Source organism: Erpetoichthys calabaricus, chromosome 3, assembly GCF_900747795.2.
Source record: "Erpetoichthys calabaricus chromosome 3, fErpCal1.3, whole genome shotgun sequence".
In the NCBI taxonomy this organism is placed as follows: domain Eukaryota; kingdom Metazoa; phylum Chordata; class Cladistia; order Polypteriformes; family Polypteridae; genus Erpetoichthys; species Erpetoichthys calabaricus.
Window position 1 is genome coordinate 251,410,076 of NC_041396.2, and position 20,711 is coordinate 251,430,786.

Genomic DNA, 20,711 nt, shown 5'->3' on the forward strand with positions numbered 1-20,711 from the left:
AAAAGAGCTAAGCATTTCTAGTTTAAGCAGGAGATTAAGCAGAGATATGACTGAAATGTTTAAAATTATGAAGGGAATTAGTACAGTGGATTGAGACTGTTATTTTAAAATGAGTTCATCAAGAACATTGGGACACAGTTGGAAACTTGTTAAGGGTAAATTTTACAGAAACATTATAAAGTTTTTCATCACAAAGAGAACCATAGACACAATGAATTAGATACCAAGTAGTGTGGTAGACAGTAGGACTATAGGGACTTTCTAAACTCAACTTAATGTTGTTTTAGAAGAATTCAGTGGATAGGACTGGCAAGCTTTTTTGGGCTGAATGGCCTGGTCTCACCTACATTGCTCTAATGTTCTCTAATGATGGGGGATGCTCAGATGCGCGCACACACACATCCACACATACAGGGCTAATATGGAATCTCCATTGGGAGGGAAAGCCCCCACACAAAGGGAGAACTTACCCAAAGACATAGTCAATAGGGTCAATACTGTTTCACGTAGAGAGAACTGTGAAAGTGTTAACTGCGTGTTCTAACCATTGTGCCACAGGTTGTCACTCTCCAGTGCCATGATTGGTGTGTACTGTATTAATATCTTACATCGGAATTTTTACTGCCTTAGACTGAAGCTGGGAGACACCAGACTGCTCTCACCATGCAGTATTTCTGTTTTGGCTCTTGACTTGCCTTTTGTGTGTAGCCTTGAAATCTGAAGCAGCAGGACCTGCTCCATCTTTTTATTGCCTGGTACCGTTTACAGTTAAAAGGTGAAAGGCCACATCATGTTTCTTTATATTCCGTTTATGACTACTGAGCCTGCAGACAGTGTTGCCGAGATGAGTTCCCTTAAACCAATGGTGTCATTTAATGCCCCGATCTTCACTGTGATCATCTTCCATGTACTGTATCATTCTTTGCTGCAATCATATTAGCAGTTAGTTTTCTGTATTGCTTTACACCATACCTTAGGATGTAATGTATTTAAAACACATGCCAATTCACATTGCTCCAACACTCATAAAGAATCTGCTTATCTCTTAAACACCTATTCATCATGGCCTTGCAGCTTGTCCCCATTGACTGCTGTCATTTTTCAAGCTGTTCAGGCTTATCCTGATCCTGTCAGCTCTACTAAACCCTCTCTTCTGTATCACCTTCTAAAATGTTCTGATCAACTTTGAGTCAGCCTGTCACCATTATTACATTTTATTGGCACTTGTTCAAAACCTAATTGTCTTTAATTTTTTTTCACTTGAACATAACTAGCACAAGTCTACAGATATTACAATTATGCACATAAGCCTGATGAAGAACAGGCTATTAATTGACACTGAACTTTAGAACATTCATGCATACTGGAAATGAATATGGGCCATACTCCATCATGCACCTACCAACCTGTGACCTCCACATTGCAGTCTTCTCTCCTGCAGTGAACTCTACGAGCTCCGACTCCTTTCTGGCCACTCTGCTCCATGCAGTACTCTGGCAACTGCATACATTTCTCATCATCCACCTGGGGTCCTCCTCACATTAACCTCCTGCAGCTGTGAACGCAGCGTGGTCAGAGGACCAGGTAATAGAAAGAAGTTCAAAAGGTTTCAGGATTTGATGTTGGAACTGAAAAGCAGATCAATTCCCCATCAGCATGTAAAAGCAGCAAATGCTAGCAATGCTGCTATGGAGTTTCTGAAACATCCATAAACTCTTCATCAGCATGTGAACGGTCATGGATTTGTAAATTCAGACAAGCCACCAACTCAACAGCCTGAAATTTCCAGCTTAAACTGTTGCTGGTCAGTCAAGCAGCTTTGTGGCTCATCAGGTATAAATCGATAAGGTACATGGCTGGAAGACGGATGTGAATTTCTTGCAAAATATTTGAATTTGATATACTGTACTTTATTATTCCCTGAAGGGAAATGGTCTTTTCACATGACCTTTGGAGGTCAAAATAAGCAGGTAAAACTGGTTGATGAGCTCTGGGAGGTGGGGTTTTAAGTGTGTGGCATGCATTCTCCATTCTCTCCTTCCCATTCTTGCCCACAGTGTGCTTGCTCTATCATTCTTGTACCACTGCAGACATTAACTGGCTTGCGACATTGGAATGTAAAATTTTGACTTCAAACGATCATGTAAAATGACTGTAGTCAGAAAATAATTAATTGTGATACAGGCAATTATGTAATATTCATAAAGGGCCCAGCTTGAACACAACCAATTTTTATTGTTTTAAGGCCTGGTCAAGATGTCTACCGCATCTCATTACCATTACCTTGTCCAGTGCCGATATTTATCAAATGTCTCATACTTACTTCCTAGTGATTGCACTAAAAGTCTGACTAGGATAAGAATTTGTCCAACACAGAGTAGGTCATGAGAAGGACTTCTGAAGTATCCTACATTTACTCCCAACGAGCAGTTGGACTGCACTTTTCAGAATGTGCAAGAAAGGACAGAGCCGCCTGTACTTCCTTAGAAGACTGGCATCCTTCAACATCTGCAGTAAGATGCTGCAGATGTTCTATCAGATGGTTGTGGCGAGTGCCCTCTTCTACGCAGTGGTGTGCTGGGGAGGCAGCATTAAGAAGGAGGATGCCTCACGCCTGGACAAACTGGTGAGGAAGGCAGGCTCTATTGTTGGCATAGAGCTGGACGGTTTGACATCCGTAGCTGAGCAACGGGCACTCAGCAGGCTCCTATCAATTATGGAGAATCCACTACATCCATTAAACAGTGTCATCTCCAGACAGAGGAGCAGTTTCAGCAACAGACTGCTGTCACTGTCCTGCTCCACTGACAGACTGAGAAGATCATTCCTCCCCCAAACTTTGCGACTCTTCAATTCCACCAGAGGGGGTAAACGTTGAACATTATTCAAGTTATTGTCTGTTTTTTACCTGCATTTTTTATTACTCTTTAATTTAATATTTTTTGCTGCTGGAGTATGTGAATTTCCCCCCTGGGATTAATAAAGTATCTATCTATCTGAATGAATGACAGCACAACTTTATGGCACTCGCGTTTACAAATTGGCACTCATGAATGATGTTTTGTAATTTACTGATACTAATGCTAAGGCTTCACCACAAATATAATAATTATTAAAATATTCAAAGTTAGCATTAGGAGGAGAAGAAGAAAAAACGTAATATGAAAGTTTACGCCAGAGCAGGGCTTCTCAACCCGCGGGTTACAACCCAAGTCTGGGTCACTGAATTCCCTAGATGGATCATCAGCTTTAAATAAATAAATAAATAAATCCATCGCTTTAATTTGTTAGGTGGCTATTGATTGTTGATTTCCGATTTACACCCAGACAAAGGGCCATTTTTCCCTTGCATTTTTGGGAACAGAAATGAATGACACAAGTTCAGTTACAAGCAGGTGACAACCCATTACACAGCACATGCTTCATTCGCAAAACCAACAAACATGGACAAGTTCCTCAAAAAGCCTGTAGCATCGCTTATTCTGAACTTTTCCTAACAACTCCATTTCAAAAATGTTTCAATAAGAAAACCAATGAACATGGACAAGTTCCACCAAATATAAGTGGACCATATTGCGGAAAAACCCATCTTGCCGTGTGCAATAGATATGTGCACCAAAATTCCACACAAGTCAGCTGCCAGCAAACCAAAACACATTACTCTCTGCACTCTCTTCACTTAGACTTGATTTCTACAAACTTGTGAAAATCAGACAAGTCCAGGTTAACCATTAAAAAGACAAATGGACACTAAATTTGACTGGGTATTAAGAACCCAAGTGTCGATATCTCTCCATTATATAAAAAAATCTTTCGACGAGGCAAAACATTTTGGTTACATGTGTAACAATAGACTATACTGAAACAGTTGGTGGTGATGGTGTGGAAGATGAAAACATCAACTTACATGCCAAAGAATATCTACAGCCATTAACAGAGTCTGGACTTCCACTGCACGAATTACTGTAGAAAGAAGGTAGTATCCAAGAAAGGTAATGTAGTACATCTTCCGTGGATAACATTAGACAACAAAGGAGATCTTGATATGCCATTCGTATTTAAACTTAACAGTTTCCTGTTAGAATAGCTTTTGCAAAGACAATTAACAAATCTCAGAGCCGAACATTCAAAAAAAGTCATTTTATTTAATAGAAAGAAATGAAATTCAATCACAGGCAGTTATATGTTGTGTTGATGCCTATGTAGCAATTCCCATGAATGAAAATCTGTTTAAATTAATCGTGAGCGGCAGAACCACAAAGAAGCTAGCGCGTAGCGCAGGCCCAGGGGCTGGCGAGTGAAGCAAACGGGGCAAAGACTCCTAGTATTCTTAAATGAATACTGTGTATATTTCATCTATTATGTACACTGTATTTAAATGCTGAATATGTATCTACCACTGCTTGTTAATATGAACCATTCAGGGGAAAATGTCATGTTGTCATATTAAAGTCACTGTTAACAAAGGGTCATCACTGAACAAAAATAGATAAAAGTGGGTCCCAAGGCCAAAAATGTGGAGGACCACTGCTCTAGAGTCATGCGTTGAACCAGACTGTTTGGCAATAGCATTAAGAATAATAGTTTACATCCATTACCACCTGTGTGTCAATACTGTGATACTGCTTGTGATTCACATATTGAGTGCTCATCCAACTTGGGTCAATGACCTTTGTGTGTGTGTGTGCCACCAATCACAACAAAACTCCACAAAAACTAGTGATTTACATAAATTCAGCTTGCTTTAACATGACCTCAAGTGGAGTAATGGGGGAAATGTCTAAATCTGCACATTACCTAATGCGTTGTAAAAGGTGATCAAAGTTTTGTACAAAGTTCAAGAAACTGTTGTTTTTGACATACCCAAATCATCACGATTGCTATACTGAATTTTCCTTGTGACCAAAAAAAAAGAAAATGCAACATTACCAACACTTTTATTTCATCTGACAGTACATGGCTTGGAGCGGTTACAAATATTATTATTCCATCTCTGTCCAATTTGTATCTTTTTATGAGTTCACTGTTGTCCAGCATTCTCAAAGTGATCCTCCTTTTCAAACATGTGCGCGTCAATCTCTACCTGAATGCCACCTTCTGGCAGCTTCTAGTTGGCAAAGCTCAGGAGCTTTCCTAAATCCCAGGGAAGTTAGTAGTTTCCTAAATTAGAAAATTAAAGTTTTTAGCCCTAATCTTAAAAGTAGGCCCAAAATTGTGTCACTCCAATTAAGACAGATTTTCTGCTTGGAGGATGCTTGATAAAAATGAGTATATTCTGGTAAATATCTTTCATACTACATGAAAATCAGGCCAAGTTAATTCCAAGACATTTCTGATCACCTTTGAACCTATGGATATCATGTTTCCTACATTGTATTTCTTCCAGCATAAGATACCAGAGTAGTTGTGGGAATTCATGGAGCTTCAGAGCTATAAAGACACTAAAGTACAGTGATTTTAGCATATTCTTCTTGTGGCTGCCTAATTATTTCTTCCAAAGCTCAATGATGTGCATACTGGATTAACTGGTGGTGCCAAATGAAGTTTAAACTGTGCTACACTGCCACCCTACCTCCGGCCTTGTGTCCAGGGGTGATAGCTGAGGCTTCTGAGTTTGGTTCAGTCTCAGAGAATGGATACATTTTCTTAGCCACTGCCCTCATAAACATCAAGCAGATGGCCACATTAACTGCAATTCAAATCCCACCACTGGCCAAGTTTAAATGGCAGCACATCACACTACCTCAGTTAATTAACCATGTTTCACTGTGCTTTGCAGGTTGTGTTGCTCCTATGTGGCTCTATGCGGTCCTCGCCCTGGCTGTTCTGTGGGTTGCAGTCTGGCTCTGGAGGGACAGTCTGGTGATTGACAAGGTCTCAAATAAATATGTGTTTGTGACTGGCTGTGACTCCGGATTCGGCTACGTGCTATGTAAGAAGCTGGAGCGCCATGGATTTCAGGTGTTGGCTGGTTGCCTCACACAAAAAGGTGCCGATGACCTGCAGAGGGGCACAGGGCCCAACTTGAAAACAATCCTGGTGGATGTGACAGATGCCTCTAGCGTGAAGATGGCTATGCAGTGGGTGCAAAAAGAGACAGGAGGTAAAGGTGAGTATCTAGACCAAGGATTTTTTTTAATCACATTAATTTTCAGTATTAAGTGTGCTTCTGCCAGGTTTGTATTTTAGTCTTGGATCAAGCGACACAGTAAATTTTCTTCTACTGCGATTTGGTCAGAGGAGTTCTGCTTTATGGCTAAAAAAATCTGAAAAAACCGCTTCACTTGGACAAGTTTTAAAAACCCTAAACACTAGTAATAAGGTGTTCTTGATCCTACTTATGATGAAGTCCACGAGGACCATATTACACTAAAAGAAACTGATCTGCTAAATCATCTTCTGTTCCACATGTGACAGTGTACTAATTGTTCTTGAATACAGGACTCTGGGGCCTTGTAAACAATGCTGGTCGCTCGGTTCCCATGGGCCCCACTGAATGGATGCGTACAGAAGACTTCCATAGCACTCTGCGTGTCAACATGATGGGGGTCATAGAGACAACCTTAGCATTCTTACCACTGATCAAAAAGGCAAGAGGTCGCATTGTTAACGTAGCCTCTGTGCTGGGAAGACTGGCAGCCAATGGTGGTGGATACTGCATCTCCAAATTTGGAGTGGAGTCTTTCTCTGACTGTCTAAGGTACAAATGGAATATGATAACTCCATTTTTTTTACCTTCACAGTCTAAATGAGTTAAATAGCAGCCATATCATACTCACTACCCTTAATTCCTCCATCTTGTTAGGAGGGACATCCATTATTTTGGTATTAAGGTGAGCATTATTGAACCTGGATTTTTCAAGACAGCAGTGACAAGTCTGGAACCCATCGAGAAGGAGCTGCATCGCCTCTGGAACCAGTTGGACCCGGAGGTTCGCGACAGTTATGGTGAAAAATACTTTGAGAAGTGTAAGTACTTCAAAAGGTTCTTGGGGCTTAGAGGCAACATCCACTAGGCAGTTAGCCTGCTGTCATAAAGCTCTACTAGTGGGAGGCCACAACACTGACCTTGATGGTCACAGCAACTGCCCCCATTTATGACAGTTAAACTCATTTCTTTTAAGTGAATGGGTGTAACCTATGTACCATTAAACACAAAAGCCCATTATGATGCACTGGCCTGTCCTCTTAAGGTTCAACAGGATAGTAGAGATGATTAATTACACAGAGTAGTCCACTGACGTTTTTCTATTTTCTTTTAAACAGACATTAAGCTGCAGAGATTCATCATGAATACGTTCTGTGATCCAGACTTGTCAAAAGTCACCAACTGCATGATACATGCACTGACAGCCAAATACCCACGGACCCGGTACAGCGCTGGCTGGGATGCCAAGTTTGCCTGGATTCCTTTCTCCTACGCTCCTGCCTTTATTGTAGACAGCATGTTAAGTGCCGTCCTTCCTCGGCCAGCACAGAGCTGCTCTTAGCCAAGAAGCCTGATTCCATAAGTACCCTTCAATGCCACATTCACTGCTTGCAAGTGTATAAGCAGAGTGGGACAATAGACATGAAGTAGAACCACATCTATTACCAATTCAAGCACAATTTTGCCCTGGGTTGTACCACTGAAGGTCCATTAAGCCCGACTCTGTCCCAGAGCAGAGTTCCTCAGAGATTTCAAAACTTGCCATAAGCCAAGGATACAATAAAAGCCATTGTGTGTGTATGTCAGCGTAAATGTCTCTGAATCTGGTTGTGCTGGGTAACGATCCTTTATTTCAGACAAAAAGTAAGCCACACGCAAAGGATACAAACATTATTTATTGCAGTTCAGAGCATAAGAAAGATGCAATGGCACTTGCTTGGTCCTTCATAATAATAAAAAAAACTAAAGAACAAGAGAACCTCAACTTTTTATATAATATAAAGTGTGAATCAAGATCCCACATCCCTTTCTCCCCAAAGAAAAGTTTCACTAACAGGCACTCTAAGGGGCAAAGGCATCCTCTTCATTGTTGCAGAACGTCTCATTCAAAGTAAATTTAAAAAAAGGGAGGGAAAATTCAGCCCCAAAACAAGTGGCTGTACCTCCTGCAACCAAATCTGAGCCCAGCAGGCAATGGGAAGTTAGCAAGGTTTAGGAAATCTGTGCTACAATAAGCAGACAGAACAAATGTTTCCTTGTAAGGTAAGACCATGTATGGTCATAACCCGATAGGCACTCCTAAAAAAAAGTGAGAGATGCTCATCTCAGTCATATCCAAGAAATGTAAATATTTTGCTGGTGTAAAAGGCACAAGATTGAAATTACAGCAAACCTTCAGCGAAAACATTTTATAGTAGATAAAAAGCAAGCAAATTTCACACGTCTCAGCATTGGTGTGCAGTAGAAAATGACATTATCTTAATCAATGGCAATTCATTATACAGCAGTCTTACTCAGATACTTTCCACTTAAATTCTAGTGAGTTTCGATTTTGGGCACTTTTGCTACCTTAGAGAAAGGTCTGGAAGACATGTTCTGGGGGGAAAAATCTTAGGCAAACTGGACAATGAGATTTCTGAACAACCCTAGAGTGACCCAAGCATGGACATATCTTCAGATATTATTTACACAAGAGCCCAAATGGTATTTCCAAAAGCAATTGAAAAAGACTGGTTTAGAATGATGAAAGCAAAATTTAGGAATCACTAAACAGAGACCCCAGTGCTACAAACCAACTCGAGATCTCTCCTCCTTGCACACACTGAGATTTGTGAAAGCAGCTGCTTTTTTACATTCTTATAATGTGAAACTCTTTAGAAGATAAACAACTAATGAACACCTACAACAAAAAGACAAAAAAGAAGTCATCATAGCCATCACTGGGAAAAGAACTGTTAAAACTTAAGTCTTTCATTTCTCTCCTCTCTCCAAAGTCAGAGCAGTCCATTATGTCACATGACTTCATATCCACTGCGTATGGCCTTCATTAGCATACAGGCAAAGATAATGCCAAGGAGCTATTGAGAAAAAGAAGAAAATAATGATAGGTTACTCTGTGATGTTTAATTTGCACTCTCATTAAGGCCTGCAATAAAATATTAACATTGTAAGATTTAAACTACAATTCTAAACACATATACACAAATTAACACTACTGCCCCCTTTCTAATCCCACTTCCGAGTTATTCAGTGAATGCTTTGCCTTAGTGAAATAGAATGAAGCTTCCTGTCTAAAGTGCTCACAATCTTGTCTCCTGCCAGATTTTATCTGTGAAGTTTTTTTGTTACATAGCCTTGTTTTCTCCAAAATTTGAAAATGTGTGTTATTCATGCAACTGTCAATTAAGCAACAACTCTGAATTCTGTGAGTGTAGGTATGTGCTTTAGAATGCCCTGTGATGGACTGGTCTTTCCTTGTGACTAATACTTCACGGACATCCAGATTCTGGAACTGAACAGATTGGCTTGAAAAAGTTGGACAGATGCATACAAAGTGGCATCAGAATGTGGAATAGGTGACACCAGGCCAACATTTTCTTTATTTTTACTGTGTGACAATGAATGCTTTTAGCTTTTACAGAAAATAATGTACGCTTACTATTTTCTAAAACATCATTTACTACATTCATTCATGCACTGTGTCATTTACTGCATCGAACAGCACTTAGGAACATTTATATTTCCATTAAAAGACTTAATTCAATTCTGTAGCAGCTCTGTTCATAATAAAGGACTCATTACCACTTGACAATTAACGAACAAAGCTAAAATGTATAGGATTACAATTAGAATGTAGCCAGGTTAAGCTAGCAAAGCAATCTGAACCTTAAAGTGCTTTTAGAAGACGAAGGGCTTGTACAGGGTGGCCCATGAAAAAGTGGCCTGCCTCCACCCAGACGACTCCCGCCTCGTCTGCCGCCAGAGCGGTCGTGTCACCTGTCTTGTTTCCTTACTGTCTGACCCCTGAAACCACTTTTATGGTGGCAGTGTACCATTGTTACTTCCAGCAAGATGGTGCGACTTGCCAAACTTCCCGCATATCTATGGCTACTATTCGGAAGCATTTCCCTGACGAAAGGATTATTACCAATTGTTTATGGCCACCACAAATGCCTGACTTAACAACGTGCAACTATTTCTTGTGGGGTCATTTAAAGGGCTGCGTGTAAGAGACAAATCCGCGGACTGTAAATTAACTGAAATTGAAGACTGAAAACGCGATACAGAGAATCGATCCCATGACGTTGTAAAGAGTGTATATTAACATACTGAAACGGGCACAGAGATGTATTGATGCACAAGGAGATCACTTTCAGCATCTTCTGTAAATGAGTACCAAATTTGATCATTTTTCTCTTCACCACGTAATGCAGTCGTCTCAGTGGAGGCGGACCACTTTTTTATGGGCCACCCTGTACAACAGACCATTTTTTGCCAAATATACAAAATATGGTTACTTACAAGCAAACTACAAAAAAGCAACTGCAATAAAATAAGGCCAAAAACAAACAAACAATATACATTCATTTTTGCTTCTTTCATCACTTGAATAGAAGCTCAAGCCGTTTGCTACAGTAGCAACACATCATGTGTAAGCTGAAATGGAGCAGAGACCATAGAAGTCCACATAAAGATATCAAAATGTCCACAAATTTACACTAGTGGTTGAAGCACTGGAGTACATAATGCAGAAAACAACTGCAATTGGTACTCCAAACAGAAGCTGTGGTGTACAGATGAATGAACTAGTATTTGCCTTTAAGGTGGAGTAAATGAGAAAATGGCAAGAGATTTTGACATTGTTATCTGCATGCATGTGTGCAAAATATTGTTTCCTTCTCCACTAAATGCCATTAACCTTAGGCTCTCTTTTACTCATTTTACTCTGCTTACTCATTCTTTTTAACCTCATGCTGGAAACATTCTTGTTTTATATCTGTTACTAGAGTAGGTCTGCAGTTTTATATTCTTTATAATCATTTTTAAATTGGAAAGAAAATGAGAACAGATGAAAATTTTGGGTTAAAGCCATTAAGGATTTATTCCAAATACGATCATACATTGACTACCAAAGATGACTTTCATTTGAAGGAGAAACTTTGAATAATCATCATAGTGGGCACAAAATGGAATATATGCCAGAACTAAGCTTGTGACTCTATAAAAGGACTGAAAATATAGCCGATAATAAGACTGTGAAATATAGGTGGTGGGACAGTGTCTTCAGCAGCTTTTTAAAATGTTTAATTTTGTTATTTTTTTATATAGTTGCACAATGTATACCTAAAACGTTTTACACCACATCTATGGTGGCACTTTTTGATGGGAGTGTAAATGAGGTGTGATACAGCAAGAAATAGTAAGTTATTTAAGATAAGATTGGGAACAATTAAACTACAAGGATAGATGTAGATATATTAAGAATGGCAGCAAATACATAATATGAAGAATATGAAGTAGGTTTAAATGAAGTGGTTTATTACGAGCCTATATTAAGTAATCACAGAACAGATAAAGGGTACAGTTTGGTATAATGTAAAAAAATCGGGAGTGTGCTCCCCTCGACTTTCTTGTATACTGAAATAGAGGAAAAGGTTATCAGACCCACTTCCAGTTGCGCAATGTTTCTCAAATATCATATCTGTTTCTCATAACTGATAATATCGATACACAATCATTTATCTCTATTTATAATCAAACTCTATATTAAAATTATATTTTCACACTTAGGGAGGTTGAAAACGGTAGTGAAATTTTTTAAGGATTACACATGCATTACCTAGATTACGTGCAAAGTAAAACAGTTATAGTCACCTAAAAACATAGAAAAAGTGTTCATACTATATAATTTGTTACAATAAATTGCTATAGGTAATACTGCATTTAGCTACATTTAATTATGATAACAATGACCAAAAAACACATCATAAAGTTATGTATTACCAGGAACAAGACAGTAACATGGCAGCAAACTGTTCCCATTACATCTTTTTATTTACATGGCATGTTCAATATTTACATGCTGTTGTTAAACTGATGATGTATAAATTAAAATAAAATTAATAGCTATTGAAAGAATGTGTTATATTGAATACAGTTTTTAATATCGTGTACACATTTATATTTCCATGATACAAAAAATTCAGATGGTTGTTTAAATATGTACTACTTCCGATTGAGTAATTTTTCTCAAATTTCATATTTGTTTGCTTTTTATCATTCTAAATAGCGATACAAAATTTGAATCATCTGTAATTATAACCATAGTTTACTTGAAAATTTAAGAAAGCATTCAGTTAAATTACCACAGCCCAAAAGTTGAAAGCATTCCTTATTTTTGTACAAAATCTCATTGACCTAGGTCAAAAAGTTTGAGTTATGTTTACACACAGACAATTTCAAAAACTGTATTTTTGGACTCAGAAAGGTCTAAAACATGAAGATTCATCAAAATGTTGAGGTTGAATTTTTTCACGATTCCTATACCATGTATAGGAGAAAGTAATATTACCTCTAGTTGTCTTAAATATTCAGAAAATCCATATCACCCTGATACCCCTAAATTGCCTTGATATAATGTTAGAGCATTAACTAGCAAGACTAGTTATGTAAAATGATCTTACTACTAATGGAAGCCAATTGAAACAGCCCTTCCAAATTTTGTGTTAATTGAAACGAAGACATATTTCATTGTATTTTTGAATTATAAAGACACTAGTCTTAGTAATATCACTTCTTTTGCATTTTTTCTGTTACAATGAAAGGCGCTAGCCTGTCCACATAGTACCCATTTATCATCCATCAAAAATAGAATGCCTTGTTTAGCTTTTCAGCATATCCATCATAACTACTTATGAGAAATTTTTCTTTACTATTGCTGGTGATTTTAACTAATAATCCATGCAACTCCCAAGCAGCTTTATGAACTTTGTGTATTTCTTTGATCTCAGTCAATATGCTACCCAGCCATCTCACAAGAGATAGATTTTTGTCATACTGGAGACTTAACATTGATCATGAATTTCACTACTGTTATCTTTAACATAATCTATAATACCTGTAACTAGAATTACAGAGTATCCTGTTGTCAAAATATATTACTTTGATGCAGTTGCTGCTTCCACATTTTCTAGAATTAGTAAGAATTTAGCACTTACTCTAACATAGCCAGCACTGTAATAGCCAAGTGGACAATTTTTTACATTAGATGGAAGTGTTTTGCCAAAAATCTGCCAGTAAATAAGAACAGGGTTTTGGGAACACATGGTTCATATTACTTTTTTATTATTACTGAGTTTCTTTTGAGGCACATCTCTTTTTTTGGTCAACTTACGTTTTATTTAAAAGTATTCTAAACTAATACCCAATGCCCAACCCTCCCATGCCCACAGCTAGCAGAAGAAACACTGGTATGCCAGTGAGACACTGGAGAACATGCCAGTCAGTGTACAAGTAATCTGTTCTCCTTTGGCACATTAACTGTTTAATAAAACAATATGGACAAACAGACTCAATGTAAAAAGAGCATTTAACTTCATTTCCCTGATGCTGCTAATTAGCTATCTTTTCTGCATCTGTTTGTTAGTCATTGTCACAAAAAACATAAGCATGTTAATTATCAGCTGTTACTGACCCTTGTCAACTGTGTTTCTCTTCTTTATACCCTGATATACTGCAAAGGTACTAGTCCCACCCATGAAAGACACCAAATATACCAGGAGCCTTTTATAGACTTTGGAGCACAACCTTGCATAGCATGACAGAAAGTGGCCTGTGTCACTAAAGCGGTGTACTAGGAATTGGCTGGAATTTTTGATTTCCCCTCCCTCCATTTGAATGGGCATGATTCTCAATATAATTTTGATGGGTTTATATAATCACTATTAAATATAATCAACTTGAACTTACCGTTTTACTGTGCATTTAACCTATCTATTTTGTATTTTATGCATGTATAACATTTTAATATAGCTGTAAGCTTGTTACAGTGCTCTGAGCCTATACTCAGTGAAGCACACTATACAAAAATAAATGGAATTGAGTTGTATATTTAATATTAATTTAATATAAATCATGTTAACTTTCTGTTCTTAATTTTTTTAAAATAAAAATAAAATAAAAAACAATAAAGACTAATGTGTTTGTTTTGTAGTCTTGTATGTATGTTATCATCCAGTTGACGCTCGGAACCGGCCACCTGTATTTAATTTGAAAAGCAACAGGGGCGCGGTGCTGCTTAAACAAAGAATGCTGGCAGTTGCCTGCTATATACTAACTGTGTAAGCCTGTGCTGTTAAAAGCACCGACTCCTAGAAAGTATTGAAATCGTCAGAACTACTGTGGGCATCTCTCTGCTATGAGGATTCGTGTTGCCGACGTGCTCACATTGTTTGTGCATTAGCAGCTAAGCAACTGTCTTTCTTAGGAGGTTTCTTTTTGTCCGTGTGCTGGCCTTGCTAGCGTATCCTCGGAGCTGGAGCCCTCACCCGACTATGTCTCACTTCCGGGCCGCACAGACACACTTGCACGCGTAGAACTCTAATTTCAAAAGCAACAGGGGCATGGCGGTGCTCAACAAAGAATGCTGTCAGTCACCTCTAGTTCGCCCTCTGGTGGTCATTCCGAGTGTCAACTGGATGATAACATACACAGAAGACAGTAAGATCACCCCCCACCCTACCCAGAAGAGGGTGGGTTTGGCCCGATTTCACCCTACAGCATTTTTAGTTGACCATTGAGAAACATGTGTACCAAGTTTCATGAAAATCGCTCCAGCTGTTCGGATGTGATGCTGGAACATACATACATAGACATACATACATAGACATATATATATATATATATATATATATATATATATATATATATATATATATATATATACGGCATTCGAAGTCTGTGTCACAATCTGATTGTATGGGTGGTTACCTACCAGGTAACGCTTGTGGTTGGCCAGCAATCTGCTAACATCCGCCACGGTGCCCTCAGTTTGTGAGGAGCAGATCATAGAATGGTTGAAATAGTTTACTGTCAAATAAATGCAAAGAGTACACGACACGTGTTTCGCCCTCATTCTGGGCTCATCAGGTGTACAAACTCCACTGCACTCCCTCTCGGGAATCGAACCTCGTGGAGTGTGTACACCTCATGAGCCCAGAATGAGGGCGAAACACGTGTCGTGTACTCTTTGCATTTATTTGACAGTAAACTATTTCAAACATATATTATATTATATTATATATATATAAAATCGATGTAGTTAACTTTCTTTTCTTAATTTTAAAGGCTGTAATGTAAAATATTTATAAAATATTTTGTAAAATAATTACAAAGGAGTATGATATGAAAATGGAGCTATATTAAATCCCATTAGTTAGAACTAATGTAATAAAACACTGTTATACCACGTGCAGCATAGATTTTTTATTGTATTGCAGACCAAAACACATGAAAAAGCAAGGCCCATCTCCTTTCCTAACACTATTAATATGTCGGCAAAGCTCACAGGACACACCTAAACATAATGAAGAAAGTAGCTTATCAAGAGGTCTCTGTCAAGCCTATTTAAGTAAGACCAATTAAAATGGAGAAAAAACTATACATTTATATAATAAGTGTGCAATTCACTATTACTAAGGTAAAACTGTTAGTCATTTTAGACACCTCTTGCAAACACAGTGTACAGTTACATGCTTTTTGTTGAAATGGTAGGAGAAGAAGCCTGAAAGGAATTGCATTTCTGCAACACAATTTTCAAAACCACAGCTTTTGCTTTAGCAAATTTACCTAAAAACAATAGCCTCCCAATAAACTACTTTAAGTGGGATACTGGCACAAAAAACGTTACACAAGGACATACACAATTTTGTATCAAGTACACTATAAATGTTACCTGGAAGAAGGCAATTCCCAGAGCAACTCCTATAACAATGAGAATATTTTTTTGTATCCATTTGTCCATAGCATCCACACATCCCTGTAGAAATTGCAAACGAAGTAGTTAGAAAGTGTTGCCAGAGTGAAAGTTACAATGGAGATATTCAGAAAACATTAGAAATTAAGCTGCTTACACAAAGTAATAATCATGACCTCTAACATATATAAACAAAGGACAGCAGAGGTTCAGGATCCATCCAAAGAACCACATAATGATGGTTCATCTTTAACTCAGAGAGAATGAGAAATTTGTAGAAAGCATAGTAAAAACCACCCTGTTCTGAGGTTTTACCAATACTTTCAACCTTGTGCATAATATAAAAAAATTAGGCTATGCACACATACATTCAGGGGCACAAGATGCAGATATAAAAAGTAAGTACGCACAGTAGCGTTAAAAATAACCAATTACCTGTAAATGTATTAATACATATCCTTCTTCCAACAGGCTAACAAAGATCAATACCCAAACCCCATATAAAGACCAGACAAACCTGGGAGTAAATTTGGCTTGGGTCTGCAGTATTACAGGTTTGTGGGGAACTTGTCGTGTTGCAGCAGGAGACTGGAATATTCGAAGATGTAGCATTGTTCCAATCACTGGAACCATTCCCACCACAGCATTGGAACTGTGGATACAGAAAAAAGACAACACTGAAACAACGGAACAATTCAATAAAAAAATCTGAAGCTGTTCTTTTTTTTTAATAAACAGATTAAACATACAATTGTCTCTAAATTAACAATTTAAAGTATTAAATTAATTTCCCAGTTTAATGAGGAGGGGAAAAAAGACAAGCACAAACAAACTTACACACACACTACTGACAACAAGCATAATGTGTGGATAATGAACAAATAATTGCAGTAATACTTTGATCAATTAAGTGTTTCACCTTTGCATTTGTAATTTGTTTTTTGCAGTAAACTGCTGTGTATTACAGATAAGAATAAGAACATCAATCACTAAACCAAAAAACAATAGTACTTCTTAAGAGCCTGCATTTATTCCAAAACTGTGCTTTAGTATCTTTTCCTAGGTTCACCCCAATTAGAATTTCATGTTTAAGTAAAGACTACATCAGTAGTCTTTAACACAGTAGTAATAAAAATGCACCAGGGCTCAAATTGGAGAAGTACCAAAGTACTGTAGATATTAACTGTACACCAATAAAAGGACAAGTGTTTAATAGAGGATTCCTCAAAAACAAAATAAAAGTCCGTCTCTTGGTCTAAATTAATAAAAGTTCTGTAGTAGTTGTTAAACCAAGAGCTAAAGTTTTAATCTTAAGTGAACATCTCCCATTTAATGAGAAAACTATGAAACAATGTAGGAGAAAACACCCTTTTGGGTGGGGAATGGGGTTGGCGTGAACAGTTTGTCACAGCAGTGTTTGAGGGCCAGACTGTTAATTTACGTAAACCAAAACTGAAAAGATGTGTAAAAGAATAATGGCCTCATGACATCCACAAAACATAACAGCCCCAAACTCTCGCCTGAAACAAAAGCTAAAACTGCTCATCCCCTTGGCTCCAGGCTGCCAGAACAGCCACTTAAACTATCTTAACTAAATCCAAAAAGGTATAAAATTACCAAAAAAAGAAAAAAATAAACTCACTGGAGCACAAAGCCAGAAGCTACTCCAATCCCAAAGAAAATGAAATATGCCGAAGCAGTAACAAAACATCAAAAGCTATTATGGGGGAAAAATAAAACATGATAGGGCCTGACTACTTTGATATGAGGTGAAGACATGACACTAATACCACTGTAGAGTGCTGCTTTTATTTTGAGAGGAAATGGCCACCAAGCCAATGTGACCTACCCAAAAAACACAGTGACAATTTGTGCATATCGCTTGTGACATTATTACATAGCACCCATTAAGATTGCCCTCTAAACAATGAAAAAATGGAAACAAAATAAATGGTAAAAAGCAACCACCCCCATTCAACCCCAACTTACAGATTTCTGCAGGAAGTCAACATTTTGTTTTATTTCTGTACTTTGGCTGTACCCTTTGATCATTTGTTGAAATGAAATGTTTAACGCAGGCTTCACCTGTCCAAAAGAAGAACATGCAATGTGATTCAAAGTCTGCCTTACATACAGTTGTGCTTGAAAGTTTGTGAACCCTTTAGAATTTTCTATATTTCTGCATAAATATGACCTAAAACATCATCAGATTTCCACTCAAGTCCTAAAAGTAGATAAAGAGAAACCAGTTAAACAAATGAGACAAAAATATTATACTTGGTCATTTATTTATTGAGGAAAATGATTGAATATTACATATTTGTGAGTGGCAAAAGTATGTGAACCTCTAGGATTAGCAGTTAGTTTGAAGGTGAAATTAGAGTCAGGTGTTTTCAATCAATGGGGTGACAATCAGGTGTGAGTGTCACACCAGATACTGAAAGCAAAGGTTCACATACTTTTGCCACTCACAAATGTAATATTCAATCATTTTCCTTAATAAATAAATGACCAAGTATAATATTTCTGTCTCATTTGTTTAACTGGTTTCTCTTTATCTACTTTTAGGACTTGAGTGAAAATCTGATTATGTTTTAGGTCATATTTATGCAGAAACAGAGAAAATTCTAAAGGGTTCGCAAACTGTACATCAGTACACAATTTTAACTGCAAATACGGAACATGAAGATTCCTGTGGTGATTAACAAAGCACCAAGAGTAGGTATCTACTCTGAAGGATGAAACAATTTAATGAAGAGTTTTGTACTGAACAAAAAATGCCAGGTAAATAAAAATACATCTTTTCCAACTTCTCAAATTTACTAGCATTTTTTATTTACTATAAAAATCACATTCATTCAATTTCCATACATTCCTAATCCTAAATACTATGGAATGAACTAGCTGTGGCTATAGATTTACATTCCAGCCAATTAGTAACTTTAACTTGCTTATTATTAACTTATTTTCTAGTTTCTGTACATATAAATTTCATTTCAGAAACTTGCAAAACAATGCTTTAACTTTTTACAGGCAACAAACAAGTATGTGTATTTTATACACTGCGATAAACCAAAACCGAAATTGTGTTTTATTACTATTTGATTTTAGTTGTTTCTTGCTAATAAGGAGACATGTAGGGAACAACACTTCACTATTTTTATACATCATCAATTTCTGATCTTTATAAAATTGTCACGGTTTCCACATAATCAGCAGCAAATTTGAAAAAGAGGCATAAAAAAGGAAAATGAAACAGACTGTTGAGTACTTAAACCGGTTATAAAATATAAAATCTTTATAGCTATAAATTTCTTAAAAAATAAACTGCATTCTACACTTTTTCCATTAAAATTCTGCTGACAAGGACTAGTAGCTTAAATATGTATGTTAATTTAAAACAAGAATGATTCAGGTAATTATAAACTGACTGGAAATATTACCGTAACAGTGGCTATAAGGACAGGCTTTTAATTTCAATGGATATTCGGACCCCTTTACTTTCTACACACTTTAAATACTTTGTCAAAGTACACAGTGCATTCACAGACTATACCAAGTGTCCTTACTCATTCTTTAATAGCTGTATGTTTAATTTAAATTTAAGATTTAAATTCCTTCTATGTTTATAGTTATGTCTATGAAAGAGAAATCCAGAAACCCACTCAATATGTCCAATTAAGGACATGGTTTAGAATGTCAAGTTTATCTAAAATAATGCAAAAACTACGAAAGAAAGCAAAAAACACCACAATATCTAGAATACTTAAAAATTCAAACCCACCTTATCCTTGAAGACATAGCCAGCTATGACGGCTGCAATTTCCACTATGAACACAAGTGTGAGCAAGATGGCAAACTAAAAAAAAAAAAAAAAAAAAAACTCAATAAATGACATCTCCGTTACCTTCATGATTGCAGATATAATATTAAGAACTTTCAGATCTCTTACCATAGTGATCATGCAGTGGTTCTCCTTCCAGGCACCACAGCAGCCAAAGAAAGATACTAAGAAGATGATGGCACCAATCACAATAAGGACAATTGGTGCACCAGAGGATGCTGCATTGCTTATTACCAGTGTCTTATTAAGCTGCACTTGCACCACAATGCCTATGATCATCAATATAAGGCCACAGAGCTAGAAGGCAGAAACAGAGAAAAATATTAGGACACAAGGACTTTACAACCTTGATTACTGCCACAAGACTTTTTTTGTGTAAGAATAAACACCAGGTGCTTTCAATAATAATATCTTATTTTCCAACCAGTTAAGATTTTCTCAGTGAATCTTCACTCAAATACACTGGTGTCCACATTGTGCACTTCTGCTTCTTTCTCTAGCAATGATAATTACCAGTGATTGGAAGAAGAAAAAAAGTCATGTTCAAAAATAATCTAAGACGGGCTGTATACTTGTAAAGGACTACTTGAATCTATCTTGATACTTCCAAGTAAAACTGTGAACCAGAGGTAGGACAGGAGTTCACAGGTTCACATGCCTTCCCCTTGCCACTTACAGTGGAACCTCGGATCACGAACGTCTCGGAACACGAACAAATCAGGTTACGAGCAAGAAGTTCGCCAAACTTTTGCATCTGTTCACGACCACACTCTCGGGTGACGAAGAAGCCAGTTTCCCTTCCAGTTTGTACATGCCGATGATTTCTGCACGTGTTCAGTCTCTCCCTGTACAGTACATTGTTCTTGGTCAGACGTGCATCGCACAGAGGGACTCTATCTCGAAACTGTAACCTCCTCTCCACCCAGCTTCCTGCTCACTTCCTTCATGCCAGAACTCGACTCTTG

At 37.5% G+C, this 20,711-nt stretch overlaps 2 protein-coding genes across 2 annotated transcripts in view; one reads left to right on the plus strand and one right to left on the minus strand.

The window, feature by feature from the left end:
* Nucleotides 1-5,793: 5,793 nt before the first annotated feature.
* rdh5 (retinol dehydrogenase 5 (11-cis/9-cis)) lies at nucleotides 5,794-7,490 on the plus strand. Its single transcript, XM_028798039.2, has 4 exons — nucleotides 5,794-6,109; nucleotides 6,442-6,700; nucleotides 6,806-6,969; nucleotides 7,267-7,490. The coding sequence occupies exons 1-4, from the start codon at nucleotides 5,794-5,796 to the stop codon at nucleotides 7,488-7,490; spliced, it is 963 nt and encodes a 320-aa protein (XP_028653872.2).
* A 316-nt stretch (nucleotides 7,491-7,806) lies between these two features.
* The window catches only part of cd63 (CD63 molecule), a 51,848-nt gene continuing 38,943 nt past the window's right edge, over nucleotides 7,807-20,711 (minus strand). The window contains exons 3-8 of the mRNA XM_028798038.2: nucleotides 19,855-20,043; nucleotides 19,687-19,761; nucleotides 17,892-17,987; nucleotides 16,420-16,554; nucleotides 15,882-15,965; nucleotides 7,807-9,006 (exon numbers count right to left, since the gene is read on the minus strand). Of these exons, the coding sequence (XP_028653871.1) occupies nucleotides 8,941-9,006; nucleotides 15,882-15,965; nucleotides 16,420-16,554; nucleotides 17,892-17,987; nucleotides 19,687-19,761; nucleotides 19,855-20,043 (645 nt within the window). The 3' untranslated portion in view covers nucleotides 7,807-8,940. The remainder of the gene's footprint in view (nucleotides 9,007-15,881; nucleotides 15,966-16,419; nucleotides 16,555-17,891; nucleotides 17,988-19,686; nucleotides 19,762-19,854; nucleotides 20,044-20,711) is intronic.

Bases quoted from the DNA above. Each gene is read 5' to 3' on its own strand.
- rdh5 (XM_028798039.2), top strand. From the start codon at position 5,794: ATGTGGCTCTATGCGGTCCTCGCCCTGGCTGTTCTGTGGGTTGCAGTC. The intron at 6,701-6,805 runs GTACAAATGGAA...CCATCTTGTTAG, and splicing joins TCTTTCTCTGACTGTCTAAG to GAGGGACATCCATTATTTTG. The intron at 6,970-7,266 runs GTAAGTACTTCA...TCTTTTAAACAG, and splicing joins TGAAAAATACTTTGAGAAGT to ACATTAAGCTGCAGAGATTC.